General features: G+C 33.9%; 3 protein-coding genes across 10 annotated transcripts; 2 read left to right on the top strand and 1 right to left on the bottom strand.

Moving 5' to 3' along the window:
- The first annotated feature begins 612 nt into the window (after positions 1–612).
- On the top strand, positions 613–5,691 carry ksr (kinase suppressor of ras). Of its 4 annotated transcripts, none has more exons than XM_076372277.1 (16): positions 613–989; positions 1,566–1,706; positions 1,788–1,935; positions 2,037–2,258; positions 2,379–2,532; positions 2,605–2,783; positions 2,869–3,132; positions 3,195–3,334; positions 3,397–3,532; positions 3,632–3,807; positions 3,873–4,049; positions 4,167–4,352; positions 4,464–4,597; positions 4,693–4,830; positions 5,001–5,130; positions 5,347–5,691. In XM_076372277.1, exons 1-16 carry the CDS (start codon positions 837–839, stop codon positions 5,497–5,499), a joined length of 2,631 nt encoding a protein of 876 aa, XP_076228392.1. In that variant the 5' UTR covers positions 613–836; the 3' UTR covers positions 5,500–5,691. The 4 variants fall into 4 exon arrangements, with proteins under 4 accessions (XP_076228392.1, XP_076228393.1, XP_076228390.1 ...); XM_076372278.1 differs by having other exon boundaries at positions 614–989; positions 3,409–3,532; XM_076372275.1 differs by having other exon boundaries at positions 614–989; positions 3,599–3,807.
- LOC116432196 (lys-63-specific deubiquitinase BRCC36) lies at positions 5,688–8,274 on the bottom strand. Of its 4 annotated transcripts, XM_076372280.1 has the most exons (9): positions 7,947–8,273; positions 7,463–7,677; positions 7,327–7,391; positions 6,918–7,086; positions 6,619–6,823; positions 6,453–6,541; positions 6,281–6,385; positions 6,103–6,205; positions 5,688–6,026 (listed from the first exon to the last, which is right to left on the bottom strand). In XM_076372280.1, exons 4-9 carry the CDS (start codon positions 7,029–7,031, stop codon positions 5,881–5,883), a joined length of 762 nt encoding a protein of 253 aa, XP_076228395.1. In that variant the 5' UTR covers positions 7,032–7,086; positions 7,327–7,391; positions 7,463–7,677; positions 7,947–8,273; the 3' UTR covers positions 5,688–5,880. The 4 variants fall into 4 exon arrangements, with proteins under 4 accessions (XP_076228395.1, XP_076228394.1, XP_076228396.1 ...); XM_076372279.1 differs by having other exon boundaries at positions 7,245–7,677; positions 7,947–8,274; XM_076372281.1 differs by lacking the exon at positions 7,463–7,677.
- ca (RCC1 and BTB domain containing protein claret) lies at positions 7,910–16,108 on the top strand. 2 transcript variants are annotated; one of them, XM_031988813.2, is made up of 21 exons: positions 7,910–7,996; positions 8,116–8,252; positions 8,551–9,009; positions 9,086–9,513; positions 9,582–9,760; positions 9,830–10,221; positions 10,301–10,478; positions 10,561–10,772; positions 10,843–11,021; positions 11,106–11,233; positions 11,322–11,453; positions 11,531–11,665; positions 11,737–11,863; positions 11,937–12,499; positions 12,578–12,940; positions 13,037–13,394; positions 13,461–13,789; positions 13,860–14,731; positions 14,803–14,939; positions 15,010–15,188; positions 15,276–16,108. In XM_031988813.2, the coding sequence occupies exons 3-21, from the start codon at positions 8,585–8,587 to the stop codon at positions 15,537–15,539; spliced, it is 5,580 nt and encodes a 1,859-aa protein (XP_031844673.1). In that variant the 5' UTR covers positions 7,910–7,996; positions 8,116–8,252; positions 8,551–8,584; the 3' UTR covers positions 15,540–16,108. The 2 variants fall into 2 exon arrangements, with proteins under 2 accessions (XP_031844673.1, XP_031844674.1); XM_031988814.2 differs by having other exon boundaries at positions 7,925–7,936.
- The last annotated feature ends 1,752 nt before the right edge of the window (positions 16,109–17,860 follow it).

The raw sequence follows: 17,860 nt of genomic DNA, 5'->3' as shown, positions 1-17,860 counted from the left end.
TAGAACCATCTGAAGAGACAAATATAACTAATTACGGTGTTATCGTATTAATATATATTTAATAAAAAAAATATAAATCAAAGACGCCGATTTTTGTTAACAGTCAATCTCAATAGCAATAGAATGTTTATAAAAGCGTTCTGTATTAAAAGTGCATGTAATAATCCTTGCTTATACTGTCTAATTTATTATTTAATACTTCATACAAAAATTTATAGCCAAATAGACACTTACTGCCATCTACGTCAGATCTTCAAACTATTAGCAATTAGTCCTTCATTATCCTTCCTAGATAGCGCCGCCATACACTTTTCGCGCCTACTTCGCTATTTAATTAAATATTTAATTATTATTTAAACATTGGCAGATTTGAATACCAAACACCTTCATAAGAGAGTTCAATAAACAATTTAACATCGCGTAAGGAATACCAACAAATAATTTAACATTTTCGGATAATAATGAAATTTATAAATCAACATTTACATACAATTCCACGTAAACGATACAAACCGGTCAACGAAAACTGGAAGAAATGTATTTGAAATTTTCCAAAACGTATTATCTATAGTCGAACGATTAATCCGAAGAAAATGACTTTGAGAACGCGACAGAGTTGCTGGAATAAACGCGCTGAGATCCCGGATCGTCGGGTACCGATTGACGTCACCGATAGGCGGCCAAGATGGTTGTCAATGTTGATAAGTGGTTTGGTTACACGGAGAGCCAGTGATATAGCTGCAGCCGACAGGGCCCCCACGCGAGCGTAATTATGCCTGTGAAATAAGAGTCAGGCTCGCGGACAAGGAAACAGGCGGCCGTCATCGTGGCGCGGGATGGCGGACAGCGAGGATGCGGAACAAGAGATCCGTCGAGCCTTGGATGTCGTTCAATCCATGATTGACATTTCAGCCGTTCGGCTGGAGGGCTTGAGGACCCAATGTTCGACCAGCGCGGAACTCACCCAACAGGAAATTCGCACGCTCGAGGTACCGCTGCGAAATAAAATGACCACCACCGATTCCTTCCCCGTCTTAGCTCTGTTACCTTCAACTACGGTTGCCTTGACCTCGTGAAGGGCTACCACCGTCCGATTGTCAACAAGTTGCAAATGCATTTCTTTATCGACCTGAGGCACGGATCTTTGTACACGCGTCGGAAACTTGTCCGCGGATATTGAAATATTCTCATTTTGTTATGGTCCCTCGGCATCTCTGCTGTTTTTATTATTAAAAATCAATTTTTCACGATAGCGGACAGCGTACAGGGATTATTGAATTTTCGCTTTCTCCTGTGTGATTGTACACAGTGAGAGAAAATAATGTTTGTGTTTTGAAGATTGGCATTTGTAAATTGTTTTTAATTTAGTAAAGGTGTTTTTTGAATGAATTTATGTTAGGAGTTGATATCGGGTTATTTTATAAGAATTTGTCTTTGTATGGAAATGTGGGTTGATCAATAGAATTTGAACTTAGTCGTGTAGTGAAATCAGTTAATGTTGGATGCAAAGGATTCTAGTGTACGAGTAATTTATTTTTTGTAATTTTTCGTAAATTGTGTTTTAGGGGAAGCTTATTAAATTATATTCAAGACAACTAGTAACCAAAGCCAAACTGGCTGTAGAATCATTGCCTGCAGAGATGAGACAATATCCATCTCTGCAACAATGGTTGCGGGTAGTGGGACTTACGCAAGAGTCTATACAGGTATGGTTAATCTTTCAAATGTGCTGTTTTAAAAAATTTCATTTTGGAATTGAAATAAATGTGTTTACATATTAATTTCAGATGGTTTGTTCTAAAGCTAACTCGCTAGAAGCTCTTAAAGAGAAGTCTGAACACGAGTTAGGTAGTATGTTGGGGGAAACTAATGTTAGGCACGAGGAAGAATTACGTAGACTTTGTAGGGCATTGCACAATCTTCGTCGGTATATGGGTACGATCATTTATAATTTTTCCTTATAAGTAAATGAATGATTACTTTGCAATTATACATAATGTAATACTTACAACTTATCTTGTACTTTTTATTTTTAGACGTTCTCTTAAAGGGAGATATGGATAATAGTGATATGAATTTATATTGGGATTCTTGGGACAGACATACAACAAGATGTTCTATTCCTTCAGAAGACAGCATTCCATATCATAATAACAACAATAATCTTAACAGTGATATATTAGCACAAGCTTCTTCCGTTACATCTTTATCATCAACTAGTCCTCCTTCTACCCCTCTTTTACATAGGCCAGGACGTGGTAAGTAAAGAACGTTTTCCTGATGTCTTTTGCGTTCTATAGAATATGAAGTTTTGTAATCCTTCTTCTGCATTATGAAATCAATATGTTTTTATTTGGATTTTTTTTTTTTAATAACAGGAATTAAATTTCCAACAACTCCCCCTCCCTGTAAGAAACATCAAATAGGTTTACAGAATACAATATCACAACCAGAAGTATTTCCATTGACTAAGTCAAAATCTCATGAATCGCAATTAGCAAACCGTCTTGAAAATGGAGATACAGCTTCAAGGTACTTAAATTCCTAATCGTTTCTTTATATAACTTTCAGATCCATATCAAATATGCTTTATACTTTCCACAGTTGTAGGAACGATCATGTTGGATCTGTGGGAAGAAGAAATCGTCTGCCTACAGAGACTGGATCTTGTAGCAGTAATGCAGATATTACGGGGGAAAATCTGTTGCTGAATAGTAATAGCCCTATTAAGTCACCACCATACTCTAGTGCAGAAAACGATGATAACAGTTTTAAGGGAACAGGTAATTGCAGTTTCATTTGATTCTCGGCAGTTTGTATTTATAAATATACGTACAACAACGTTGTTAAATCTTTATCTTTCCATAGTAACAAGTCTCCAAGTGCCAAAGTCACCACGTACTCCGACTGCAACCCGGGGAATGGGGCATATAATTGCTCACCGCTTTACCAAAAGGTTTAATATGATGACAACATGCGATTATTGTGACAAGCAAATATTCATGGATACCGGTTTTAAGTGCACAGAGTGTAAATATAAGTGTCACCGGGATTGCGAATCCAAAGTACCACCTTCTTGTGGCCTACCTCAAGAGCTCTTCGACGAGTTTAAAAGAAGTGTACAAGGCGACGGTACGTATAAGATTTGAAAGTGAACATTCCCGGACGATATTAACTAAAATTCATTTTTCCAGCAATGGTAAATGCTTCTCCGATATTAAGTAAGCCTGGTATTACATCTCCCAATCATCACAACTCAAATTTATTGAGCTCTTTGAACCGAAAGGATCGGAAACGATCGCATCCACATTCTTCTGCGAAAATACCTTTTCAGGTACGTTAAATGTTACTTATTACCTTCCATTCATTTCTTAATAATAGAAATGTTCAATGCAGAATATTTCTCAGGGCGCGGATTCTAGTTCAAATACCTCGAGCTGTAACAGCTCAACGCCTTCTAGTCCAGCTTTGCTACCTGTCAATACTAGCCAAACTCCACAGGCACCTGCCAAACCACAGTTCCATTTTCCAGGTATTAAATTCTTCTGCATAGTTTCTTACCGCGTGTGATCGGAGGTTTATTCAAACTTACTTTTAGACGTTGTGCTCAATGATAAAGGTGTTACGTTAGGGACCCATCGCCTCGAAAGTACAACTGTATCGAGCGATAGCGAGAGGACAGTGAGCGTTTCAGGATCTGGTTGTGTTAGCACGGATTCTGAACGAACGCCTGTCAGGGTTGATTCTCAAGACTCTCAAGTATCCGATGGAGAACCAGGAGACAGTCGTTGGCCACGGCAGAATAGTGTATGTACCTTCGATGTAATTGAATTCAATAAAAATATTATTATATTTAAATAAGTATATTATAGTTGTCAATGCGAGAATGGGACATTCCTTACGATGAATTGAAAATTGGCGAACCTATAGGTACTGGAAGATTTGGTACCGTGTATAGAGGCTATTGGCATGGTAATGTTGCGATTAAAGTACTGAACATGGACTATTATTTAGACGATGATAAAACACTGGAAGCATTCAAATTGGAGGTATGATGAAGGATATATATTTTTTTTTGATTTTTCAATCGCGTTCATTAACTTAATTCTATAAAAGTACATGAACGTTGAATTTTATTAAGTAATATTCATTGTTGAAATTTACAGGTGGCTACATTCCGGAAAACTAGACACGAAAATCTAGTTTTATTTATGGGAGCTTGCATGAAGCCTCCTCGCTTGGCGATAGTGACTAGTATGAGCAAAGGCATGACTCTTTACACTCACATTCATCTGCGTAAAGATAAGTTTAATATGAATAAAACCACTATCATCGCTCAACAGATTTCTCAGGTATGTTTCTGTTGGGAATATTAAACGAGTACAATACTGGCATGATTATTTTGTACAGAATGAGTTGTGCTAGGTTTTGATATATTTTAAAATCTGTTCCTTATTATTCAGGGAATGGGATATCTTCATGCTCGTGGCATAATTCACAAAGATCTCAAGAGCAAAAACATATTTTTAGAAAACGGGAAAGTTGTAATAACCGATTTCGGATTGTTCAGCGTTACAAAGCTGTGTTATGGAAATAGGTGAATATATAATTCAAGGAAACACGCATGTTTGTCCTCTTGAAATGTGATCATAATGTTTATTTTATATTTGACATTTTTTTCTTTACATGTAGGAAAGGAAATGCATTGAGTATACCACCTGGATGGTTGTGTTATTTAGCTCCTGAAATTGTTCGACGACTGAGACCTCAACAAAATCGGGATCAGGAAGAATTACCTTTTACAGAAGCTTCCGACGTTTATGCATTTGGGTAAGTGTAATCAATTATCTAAAAATATACATTAGATCATTTCAAATTTAATTTGATATCTAAAGAACTTTCTTTAAATTGTTTTTTTTTTATTATTCGCAATCAGATTTCTTAGTTTGTTATACATCGATTTTTCGATGAAGAAAAAATAATAAAGTATTTTATTATAGGACTGTATGGTACGAACTTTTATGTGGCGAGTGGCCCTTTAAAGGACAACCTCCCGAAGCAATCATTTGGCAAGTTGGCAAAGGGATGAAGCAAACTTTAGCAAATTTACAAGCTTCCCGCGATGTAAAGGTATAATTATATTAAATATTACAGTGGAAAGTGGCATTATAGATATTTCTTGATTAAATATATTTGTAGCCGTCCATCTTGATTTCAAAATGTCTATAATGATGCTGCATGGTATACGAAGTGTTGTGACAAAAGTTGTCTTCTTATTTGTTATAACTTTATTATTTGATTTTTACAATCTCTGTTTTAATATAAATTTATTCACCATATTTATAGGACATCTTAATGCTTTGCTGGTCATACCACGCAGAAAATCGACCCGACTTCGCAAAATTGTTAACTACTCTGGAAAAGCTGCCTCGCAAAAGGTTAGCACGTAGTCCTTCTCATCCTATACATCTTTCTCGTTCTGCAGAATCCGTGTTTTGAATACATTTAAGTCCATTAAAAAAATACACTGTTGTTCTCGTAGTGTAAATATAGAACTGTGCAATTAATTGCCAGATCTTTGTTCGTGAAAGGTAAAAATAAAAATAATCACTGAAGGGTTCTTTTGTCTATTCTTATTTATAGTGAACAAAAAGAATTGTCAAAATTGGAAAAAAAAACAAAAGAAAGAAAGGAAAAGTTACTCATGTTTTGTTATTTAAGGAACTGTACGGTTTGTACATATATCTTATTTCTTTCTTGCACAATAAATAGTATGAAAATTAAAGGATTATTAAGAAACGAAAAAATACTGAACTTAACACATATTTAGAACACCCAAAAGAAGACGAATATTTGCTTTTTTATTACAATAAAAGATTTTCATCCATTGCATACTTTCTGCAATTCTTGCAGTTGCCTTCGAAGATGAGCAGCGCGTAATTTATTTAAAGCTATTCTTTTTTCAAATGTCAATATTAAAGGCTTTGTAATTATATCTGTTATGTGAACCAACGTTCGAGTCCTCACTGAAATAATGAAATTTATCATTTGCTTTTGGTAACTAAAATTACTAGTTTTTTTTTAAAAATAATTATTACTGACCTGCATTGTTATGTATACTGGCAAGAATGTCCTGATTATCTTTACACCTTTCTGCCATCTCTTCTTCTTCTTGAACCAAGATTTTTGGCAATTCTGTCATCATCTATAAAGCAATAGGAAACTAAATATTTATAAACGATACTTATAATAGAATTAAGTATGTTATTTAAAGGTTCACCTTTAGACACATATTTGATATTGTCGGTGTGTGCACAATTTCCAATGGGATTTGTGTTGCTTTATCATTATGAGATTGGAAACAGGTTAAAAAGATTTCTTGCTCCTATAAAAGTGTATTGTTATTAATGTAATAATTGAAAGGTACTATAACTATTATGTATAAGTATTACCTTAGAATCCTTGCTCTCTGAAAATACTGAAAATATCAAACCTACAAAGTCGTGGTCCATTGTTTGATAGGTTGTCTGAGTTGCAATATCTGGTTAAAGTATTTTCATTGTTAGAATGAAATTAGTTATTTGTTATGTTTAATGAGTATTTAATATCTATATTTACCAAGATGTGATGGACAAACTGTGATGTGTGGATGTGAATGATACCATCCAAGAACACGTACAGGATGATTTAGTTCTGCCGTTAATCGTTCTGCTTCAGCAACAGCTTTAAGTAGTTGTTCAGAAGAGATCTCTACCCTGTCTTTCTTTTTATCCAAACGTCGTAGAATGATAACAGCAACAATTTTTGCAATGCCACGTACTATCTAACATAAGTTATTTATGAAGGGACACATGTATTTTTTCAAGTATGTGAGAAAGATCTAAAAGTATATTAAGTAATGAACTATAACGACATACATTTCCGATCAAGAGACCCATTACTTCAAAACTTTCCGTTGATAAAGCATGTTGGAGGCATACCATATACACATCCGTGTGTAATTCCACTTTTTTCAGTGGAGAATCAGCCATTATGAAACCTTTCTTGTAAATATAGTTTATAATATATGTAATCAAAACTGTGAATCTGAAACATGATATTAAACATTAACTTTATGTATATTATGATAAATGAAGTTTCAATAAAAATTGATTCTATAATAAGAAGTAACCTTCATTAATCAATTATCTAATATTACGTTTACTTGATTAAGTATATAATAAGAAATAAAAGCCTTGTATAACCTCTAATTTCATTCGAATGGAATATTTTACAATCACAGCCAGGGAAAAGTATTTGAAATTAAATTGTCATTAAAATAATTACTTCTTTAACAATTTTATGAGGCGATAAAACACAAGTGTCCTTTGTTAATTGTGTCCTTTGTAGTTCTAGTAATAAAACATTCGTTAAATCCAGTATGTTATTTAACGTAGTTACTCATAGATATGCATTCGTATACATGAAACAAGTAATCCTGAAGCAACGACATTAATTTGTTTTTTATGTTTTTTCGTATTTTTGTATTAAAGTCAAAAGTAAACTGAATAATATTTGTCACTGCTCGTAGTCATGTCAGCTGTCATCTTTGCAATGGAGATCCCGTTTGCAACTTATACTACTAGTCTGTGCTGGTACAATTCTACTTTGAATTCTAACAACAGGTGGCGCTCTTATCTGTTACAAATGAAGTAAAAAATAATGTTTTATAATATATGATTACCATTTTATATCATGCTTTTATAAATTTAAAGTAAGTAATAAAGAAAAATAATAAAAATCGATCGATACAAGAAGAACGTTTATTTCCTTCATCCAAGCGCAGTAGTAGTACACATAATTGGAATTGTTGAATGTCCAGCAGTATAGTTTCAAGATTAAATATAACAAGCTGGTGAATTTAATTCTCTTATTGTGGCAGCGCCGATGATTATATGTAATCTAACCTTGATATTCTGACATTTGGGAATTTGACGGCGGTGTTATTGTAAAAGATGTAATGCTTAGTGAATAATTGGTTCTTCTTGTTTATTCCACACGAAAGAATAGCACGTTCAAACGGAATGCGCGATGCGACACTTAGCCTAGGTTCTTTTTACAGTAATTTATTTTTAGCACAACAAGAATTTCTTTGGAGGCGAAGCTCACGTCTGATCAACTATATTATTTTCCAAGCATATAAACACAGGTGCAGCAGCACGCAGTATTCTTTTAAATATTTGAATCGCTATGTTACGCGATCGTGAGAGCAGGTACTTGATATATCACTTATGTCGTCTCTACACAACTTCTCCATGTTCTTTTTTCGTGAACAATATGAATTACGAATAATTTACAAAGCATATTTTATGCTCGAATAATTATATCAATTTGAATATTTATATTTTATAGAAATTTGAATTGTATTTTTAGAAAAAGTCAGTTGTTCTGACCACGTTTCAAATAAATTTTGTTCGAGGCCATATGAAGTTGTTTATTGAAACTTTCAACAGATATTTATAATATTTGTGTAAATATTTACAAAATTAATTATTATATGTTGTATTACAGATAGTTTTTGGATTAATCACTTGCCATAAATATAATGATCGCAGAAGCAGAAACAGAGGGCTATCAGCCAATGGCAAGTCTGAACGAAGAAAGTTTGTTTAAGCTGCAATGTTTGATGAAAGCAACGGAAATACAACAGAGCGCTCAATGTGAACATGGGAAGAAATTATTTTTGGCGTTTACAACTGGAAATGCAGAAATTTTTTTGTATTATAAAAAAGACTCTATATCAACTCCAATAATTAAAAGGATTCCTTGGTTTCAAGGATCTCACAAACAGATCTCAGCTTTATGTTTTCATTCTTTGGGATCTTGGTTGCTGTGTGCTAGCATTGATGGGTCTGTGTACATAATTCCTGCTTTGTGTTTGGTCGAAGAGAACTGTGACTTAGATAAAAGATGGACCAGCAATGATATAACATCTTTTCCTTCAATTAGTTCACAGTCATCCCATTCAAAGTATGTATTTTCTACATGTGTTATAAGTATGTATTACTACATGTGTTCGAGTTCTTTAATAATTTTATGTATTTAGACCTACTGCAATAGTATGGTGGCATGATACAGCAACACCTGCAGAAATTGGAATTATTGGAACTGAATATGGAGAGATAATATTTATAAATCTTGAGACTGGTTATCAAACAAATGTTACTCATATTAATGGGAATATCATTAGTCTCCATGTATGCCGTGATGAAAGTAATGACAGCGTATCTCTTTTGATAACAAGTCAGTCAAAGCAACAGTGGAGATTGCTTTTAGAGCAGCATACCTATAGTTGTTTGCGTAACTTAGAAAATGGAGAATCATACAATACATTACATACAAATGACACAAGTTATGATAACACAAGAACCTTTGCTGCTACCAGATCCAGACTGCAAGGACTCAAACAATTATCAGTGGAAAAACTTGCTATACTTAGGCAGAAGTTGATTGAAACTAAAAATCAAACTTTAGGTAATATTATCGTTTATTTGTTTGTTGTTCTACAGGAACAAATGTTGAAATGTCTCTTCTTTTTATAGATATCACAAGTAACCGAAATACTCACAATACGATTGTTAACTTTGACTCATCTACAGAAGTAAATCAGAATCAAATGACTCCTGAACCAATATCAAAGGAAACTTTTCTCATGTCTCAGTGTGATAGAGAAGGCCAGCAGCTGTACATGTGTTATCATTCTATCACAAATCACATAACAGTAAGAAATGATTGATAAAAATTAAAAAATAATGATGAGTATGATATTTAAGCAGTTGTATAATTACAGATACATGGACCTGATTTTTCAACTGTACCTTTATCAGTGCATAAAGTATTTGAATCTTGTAGAAATGTTTTATTAACGCAACGTTTCTTCTTTATCGCTGACGTCAGTCAGCATGTAATGTATGTAATATCAGACAGATTATCTGAAACACGTACAAACGATAATTGTAAATTTAATCCAGAGTGCATTGTTGGTCACTTTTCTTTAGCAAATAGTAAAGAAGTGATACTTGCTATGTATAGATCTATTGATTTTACAAATAAAACAATTCCTCGAGATACTAGAAACAAATACACATTACCAAAAGGAGTAAAAGATATTGAAATTGAATTACCTCATATGGATACTTGTATAATTGTAACAAATCGTTCTGTATATAAAGTTGTTTTGAGGTTGGTGATTGTATATGGATTATCCCAGATCTCAATCGTTAAACTTTTGAGAAAATAATAAGTTGATATGTTTTTACAGAAAGTCAGTGTTATCAATTTTTATGGAATTAGTACTGAAAGATAATGATCCTGAAAAAGCGATAAAATTGGCAATTGTGTTTGGTATTAATGCACAACAGTTATTAGAGCAAGCTGGTGATATTCTTCTGTCAAATAAACAATTTTCGCGAGCTGTGGCTTGTTACAAATTGTCTAAAGTAAGTCAATACTGTGCTAAGGTAAATGAAGGGGAATGACTAATATTTATAATTTATTGCAATTATGCATTTAATTTTGCAGTGTAGACTATTGAAGAGCGTATTAAAATGTGCATCTGCTGGTTATACAGCAGATTTATTAAGTTGTCTTACCCACTGTTTGGCATCTCCAACAAGCAGTAAATTACCTGTTACAACAAGGATTCACCTTTCTAATTTATGTGTACTTGCTTTCATTGAGATGACACTTAGGGTTCCATCTCAAAAATCCAGAATTATTTATAAAGAGTTTTTGTAAGTTTTTGACAAATTATATGCGCATTAATATACAAGTTATGACTAATAAGAATTATTTAATGCACAGGTATTTTCTATCTACAAATTATTTCTACGACGAACTGTTAGCGATTAATATTGCCGGACAAACGTGTTTATGGGAAGTGTTGCATCATTTAGCAACACAGAAATGTCTTTATGGACAAATGTTAGATGTACTCATGAGGACAATACATTCTTTTAGTGCAAGCACCTTTCAACCATCATGTAATGTATATTGTAACATTTCATTCCATTGTCCTTCACTTTAGAAATGGTATGCATGGCTATATACATATTTATCCATTTTAGATGGTTTGTTAATATGTGTAAGTGAACCAAGTTTGATGCAAGCCATGTTAGTAGATCCTGAGTTAGCTAGAAGTCACATGTCCTTTATTCTTGATAATCTTCAAGAATCTCAAATTTTTGTACTTCAGGTAAAGACCTATTATTTTTGCTTGTACATAAATATTTTTATTCTACTATCGATGAAGGTCTATAATATCACTTTTCGTTAAACATTAGAGATTAGTAACATTGTATGATCCAACGAATCCAGTGATAAGACCTAGAGTAGTACACTGCAGGTTACGCCATAGAACCACTTCGCACAGCTCACAATCTAGTCAATGTGATTCTATAGATCTCGTGGAAAATGTAAGTACAATATTATCTGACAAATAAACGATAGAAGATAATTATGTAGCACTACATACATTTTTAATTTTCCATAGGAGGAGGCTGACACATTAGTAGAGGAAATTATAGAAACTTTTTTACTCGTTTTACTGACTTTGATTTATAAGAAGTCTATCTTGCATCAAGAACCATTTCTCACATGCAACATTGAACTGTTAGGACCGAAGAAGGTATATAGTTAAGATTAAATATACTTTGTAACTGTATTGAAAACTAATCACTTTTTCACATATTGGAACAGGATCAAAATAAAAATAGTTATATCGCGGATTTTAAGAGAAGGTCATTATGCTCCGGATTCTGTCATGTTGTTCTCATTAGAAATGGGAATGTTTATACTTGGGGAAGTTCTGTACAAGGGTGTTTAGGTAAATCTCAAGTAATTATTTAATCAATTATTCACTTCTAATATGTATATTTTATTTTTACTTTTAATATTAGGAACTGGTCCATCTCTCTTGAGGTATGGTACACCTCAATCAATATCCTTCTTTCGAAGTATGGAACTGGAAGTTTTCAGTGTATCGTGTGGACACTGTCACACTTTAGCAGTTACTAATAACGGTGTTTATGCATGGGGGTCGAGTCAGTTTGGCCAATTGGGTTTAGGCAAGATTCTACAATCTTCGACTCCAGAATTAATCACAGCTTTGGCTCAAGAAGTTATTGTTGATGCAGTCGCAGGACAATATCATTCTATCGCGTTGACTGCTGATGGCAGAGTCTTCACATGGGGTTGGGGTGTTCATGGTCAATTGGGGCATGGCACAACCGATGAAAAATTGACCCCGACATTAGTTACATCGTTACTTGGTGTAGTTATACGCTGTATTAGCGCTGGCCACGCGCATACTTTAGCTCTTTCAACAGAGGGCATTGTGTATGCGTTTGGTTGTAATGTATTTGGACAGTTAGGGATAGGAAGTAATGTTAAAAGTTCAGTGCCAACGAAAGTTTCGTTACCAGAAAAGATATCTCTCATTGCGACTGGATACTTCCACAATGTAAGCTACGTTCACTGATGTTTCTTAACACAATAGATATATTCAACACATTGTTTCATACATCACATTTTTGTTCAGCTTGCCGTTAGTCATACAAATAGATTGTACATATGGGGTGCAAGCCCCCAAGTTCTTCGTCTGCAAGCACAAACGCAAAAAAGGACTCGAATATTGGAGCAACGGGACGCCATTGTAAAGCAGTTTGAAAACATTGATGAATTCGAGAAGACGGATTCCACAAATGACACCAGTGAGGATGTCTTGGAGAGTAATGCACAAAAGAAAAATGCACAACAGAAGACTGGAAACAGCACGGACTCTCGTAGAAAACAATTAGATATGTGTTTAAAAAACGTTGATATAGGACCACTAGAGGAAAACCAAGCACATTTGAAACCGTCTGTGGTAGATACCAGTTTAGTGAGGGGCGATATTGTGCAGGTCAGTGAAATGTTAAAAATGTGCAAATAATAACTGAATTATGCAAAGAGCATCAATAATATTATTCAGTTTTGTAACGTCTCTCGTTTGTGACAGATATCGACGGGTTGTCATCATAATGCTCTCGTAACAAAGGATGGATCTCTTTACACATGGGGTAGAAATTTAGACGGTCAGATAGGTAATGGTACTAAACGAGAGGTACAGATTCCAACGCCTCTTTGTTACAATCCTGCTTCCATCTTTGCGCAAGTACCGCCAAGGCATAATGCCTATGAGAAAAAGGATGAAGAACAAGAATTAGTTGAAGGAAACAATGATAGAAATGGGAACATGAATGGCGAAATTAAATCCTTCCAAGTGGATAGTAATGAATTCAAAGAAAAAGAAAGTCCTGTGATTAAAACCGTTGGTGTATATTGCGGATATGATTATACCGTTGCGATCCAACCAGGTATGAAAATTATGCAATCGTCATGTTCACATTGGAACTCTTACTTATTATTCTGCATTTTTTAAGGCGGTACTGTATTGGCTTGGGGTAACAACAGGAGGGCACAATTAGGTCGTCTGCCTCCAAAAGATACACGCGATGCGGATGATAAACTTGTGTTAATTAAGAAGAGAGTAGTGAGGGTCCCTAACACGTCGCACGTTGCTTTAGACATGCCTAGTCAAGTTCCTAGTATTCCTACCCCAATCATTTCCTATCAAAGTTACGACTTGCCCTCTCTGGCAGGGATGGTTCGTCCCTTGAGCGTCATTGAGAGGTCACCAGGTGAATCGACGCTCCATTATGCATTAGAATATTTTTGTGGCTTGTACGATTCTACCAGAATTATGGAGAAGGTTAGTTCATTTTATTCTATACACTTTTTAGATGTATTTAGCTGCTTCTGCAAAATTAATCTGTTCACAGTGCGTTGAGTTGGGAAATTATCAAGCTTGTTCAAAGATATCCATGCTTCAGCATAACATTTCTGACGCACTTTCGTACCAATTAAAAATATTGCACACCCTGAGTCAACAATCTTGCTCGAGAGACAAGCCTTCTCAAAATACACCTGACAAAGAAGAGCATAGATCTGAGGAGATTTCTGACTCGAAAAGGAAGTCTTTGCCGAATCGTCACGTCAAAAAGAACACCGAACTCTTTAACAAACAAGTGGAGAAAAATCTGATTGATTCCGTAGAAGACTGCGCCGCTAAAAATAAGATGAAAATACCCGCGAGTAAATCTCTGAACAGTTTACAGTTGTTGCAGCAAGAATTATATACGTTTGATTGCCAGGGTGGCTCGGAGGAATTGTGTAGAGAAATGAAGTGTGATAATGCACCATTGGGCATTCTCGAGGATACATTTGATTCCGACGTTAGTTCCGATTCAGAAGAATGGATGGAGAATATTATTTCTCAAGAGGAAGAAGGCGAAGAAGAGATGGCGGACAGGGAAAACGAGGAAGTGACAGAATCCACCGGAAATCATTCAGCATCTTCTAGCGTACGTGCAAAGGAAGGTACAGATCAGGATCGAACGTGTCAAAAAAATAGAATCTACCACGAGAAAAAAATAACCAATACCAAGCAAGATAACGTAACCAACGAATCTGTGAAAGTCATTAAGTTCTTCTTGCGTGAAATGGAGAATGAAACAGACACAGTGAAGTGTAAATTATTACAGAATATTTTAGATTTCTGGATAGAACACGATCTGCCGATGCATTGTATAGAGAGTGTTTTCCTGGATCACATCGAATCGATTTATTATCCACTTGGACTGTTATTATTTTGGTAAGAATGCGATAGAAATTAGTTTTGATATTGCCTTATTTACTAACTAATTATTGCACTTATTTTGACAGTCAAGAAGTAATGGAAAAGTACTTGGATACCAATAAAAATGACACTGAAGTCAACAAGAATTATACAGTAATTAATTACTTCTCTTCGAAGTTTTGTCTAGAAGTGTGTTCCTTGTTATTACATCACATTGGCCAAGGTAGGTTAATTGTTATCCCATGAAGAGTTGGTATTTTACGGTGTATAATGAAATATATTTTATATTGTAGATCAACCTGCTCCTGAGTTCATTAAACTACTGTCTTCTTTAACGGCTGATCATTATGGGCCACCACTTACTGGATACCCTGGTTCAGGTTCAAATAATACGTCGAAGCAAATGATAGAAGGTGTTATAAGTACTCTATCCTTCGAGACTCATGACTCTAGGTCGTTTGTGCATATTAAGGTAAATTTTGAATTTATTAATATTGTCACTGATTTTCTTGCATATGGATTTGTCGGTGTAACGTTGAAATGAACATTTTCGAATCAGGATCCGGATACTGTATATAGATTCCTTGCGACTGAAGAAGATACAATGGTATTTACATGCGGTCATCATTTTCCAATGACCATGTATGACACGGAGTTAATTCCGACGATGGAAACAGAGTTGTTAACATCCGACTCGCTTGTTCTTCCATGTACAGCTCAGTACTTAGGGAAAATGTTATCTCAGACGTCCAAACCGGAAATACTGTGCCCGCAGTGTATACCGCGAGCATTAGGAACGTTGGTGCAGAAGAACAATAGTTAAGAAGTATGTACCTGAGATTTTATGTAATGAAGATTCATATACAGATTTTTCTTAGATTGAAAGATTCGAATTATACACGTGAGATGAACGTTTCAATTAATTGAAGATATACCAAGGCATAGTTGGTCCAAATTGAAGCAATTGAACGCGACGTTTAAGCTCTCTATGACTTTTAAATAATACATTTTACATTATTTATGAGCATAGATGGTTTATAGGAAATTAGGTATTTTTTTAATTGTTTAACGACTCACAAGTTTCATAATCTGTCGGAGATATACGCACACTGAAATTGTACATATTCACTGTAGCGACCGACTTCGTGTGTTCAACTGTTTTTGAAAAGCCTTTTGAATCATGAAAATAGACAACGTTATGTTTTGATATTTTCAGATTGAACCCTTTAAATATCACGAATTATAATAATTGTAATGAAATATATTACTTTTAATTGATAGATTAATTCTAGCGAAATTAGAGGGTAGTTGGAACTATATGTATATTTTGAAGTATAATTAACGTTCATCATTCACATACAACGATAAAAGTTGAAGTAGAACGGAATGAAGAAGATTATTTAAATTTGCAACAAAGTGTAAACACAATAAATTGAAACCAAGCGAATGCTTTTCATACAAGGTTTTTAGTCTTTCTAAAATTCGTTGTCAATTATCTTTAACAATATAATGTAATATAATATTCATGATTTAGAAAGGTAATTAAAATATTTTTTATAACTTCACATTTTACAGAACATTGTTAATCATTTTAAGTATTACATTACGTTGTGCGTAAACATTTCTGTTTCATGGAATATGTCACAGATGAAACGTGCAGTTTTATGACAGACAAACAATTTTTAATTCAGTAGTAAGAACATGATATTGAATCGTGACATGAAAACGGCTCTAAAGAAAATGTGTTATTCGTATATGGAGTTTATAAATTTATTTGTTAATTAACCACATTAATTAGTACATAAACTATAATATACAATTGTACAGTGGGTATTAAATTACTAATGTAAAATAGAAAAGAAATAGGGAATAGAGTCTATAATTGCAATTATTAAACGAAATTGGTGCAAAGTACTAATGACTGATGATAAGTCTATTGATCTAGTCTTCAAAGTATATGCCAGAATTGTATATTAATCAATCGATCTTATTAAGGATCGAAATGAACATCTCGGTAACATAAATACATATTGTGATTCTACGTGGACTTGTATCTAATTTTGATTAGAGGTTGGATGTATCTGTATAATAGAGAACTTGCATCGAAATTTAATATGGCATAATAGACACAAACTATTATCTTTTAATAGTGGACTAAAACTAGAAATCATAAATGAACGTGTAGTATGTTTACGTCATAGGACTACTCTAAAAAATTTTGAATCATTAATTTGAACAGATTTCAATACTTAATCGATGCAAGTAGTGAAATCAAATTGTACAAATATACATAGAAATATATATTGTTATTATTGAAACTGTATGATTACTACGAACTAAATGAAGATGGAAAACGAAACGATGAAGTTCATGATAAAATTATACTAGGAATACAGGTTGTAATATCCAGAGAGGCGAATCAATTACTATTATAAATCGTATTAGTCCCATATGGACAAGAACTTTTTCAAGTATTGAAAACCTGTACCTTAAGGACCTAAGTTATTGTTATTCGAGTCACCAATTAAGAAGTTTTATTTTAAATCTGTCTTCATGTAGATCGTAATGATCTTTTTATTTAAAAATTACTACTGCCGAGTGTTTAATTATCTTCCGTAGTAGGATGTAATGTATTACGTTCAAAATATTCATATTACTCGTTTTAGGCAAAACAATTATTGCAATCTATTCCTTTTTTTGAAGAGAATTTTTAAATTTTGAAAAAGGGAACAACCGTTCAAGGAAGTGCAATATTTTGTATAGTAATAACGTTGAGTTACCTCTTGTAACATTTACTCTACTTAAATTTAATAATACATTTTAAAGTAGTAGCAATTTTCCCTCGACACTTGATGTATAGGCACATTAAACAGACGTAATGGAATAGACATTTGACTTTCGTTTAGTAAGTTCAACGGTTTTCGACAATGTTTCTGAAGTAGAACAGATTCAAAGAAATATAAGATTTCATTGTATATGTATACGACCCGCAATAATTTTATAACATACAAATGTACAGTTCTAAATGTCCCTATATATGAAGTCTTTCACTGAGAGTACTTAGATGATTGAAGTATTGATCAATAAATATGATTAGCAAAATTAATTGTTTTTTTATTTAAAAATGAGCCATTCTCAAAATGT

The sequence above is a fragment of the Nomia melanderi genome, chromosome 11 (assembly GCF_051020985.1).
Source record: "Nomia melanderi isolate GNS246 chromosome 11, iyNomMela1, whole genome shotgun sequence".
In the NCBI taxonomy this organism is placed as follows: Eukaryota; Metazoa; Arthropoda; class Insecta; order Hymenoptera; family Halictidae; genus Nomia; species Nomia melanderi.
The sequence above is the reverse complement of the archived record's forward strand: the minus strand, read 5'-3'. Positions and strand labels throughout refer to the sequence as shown.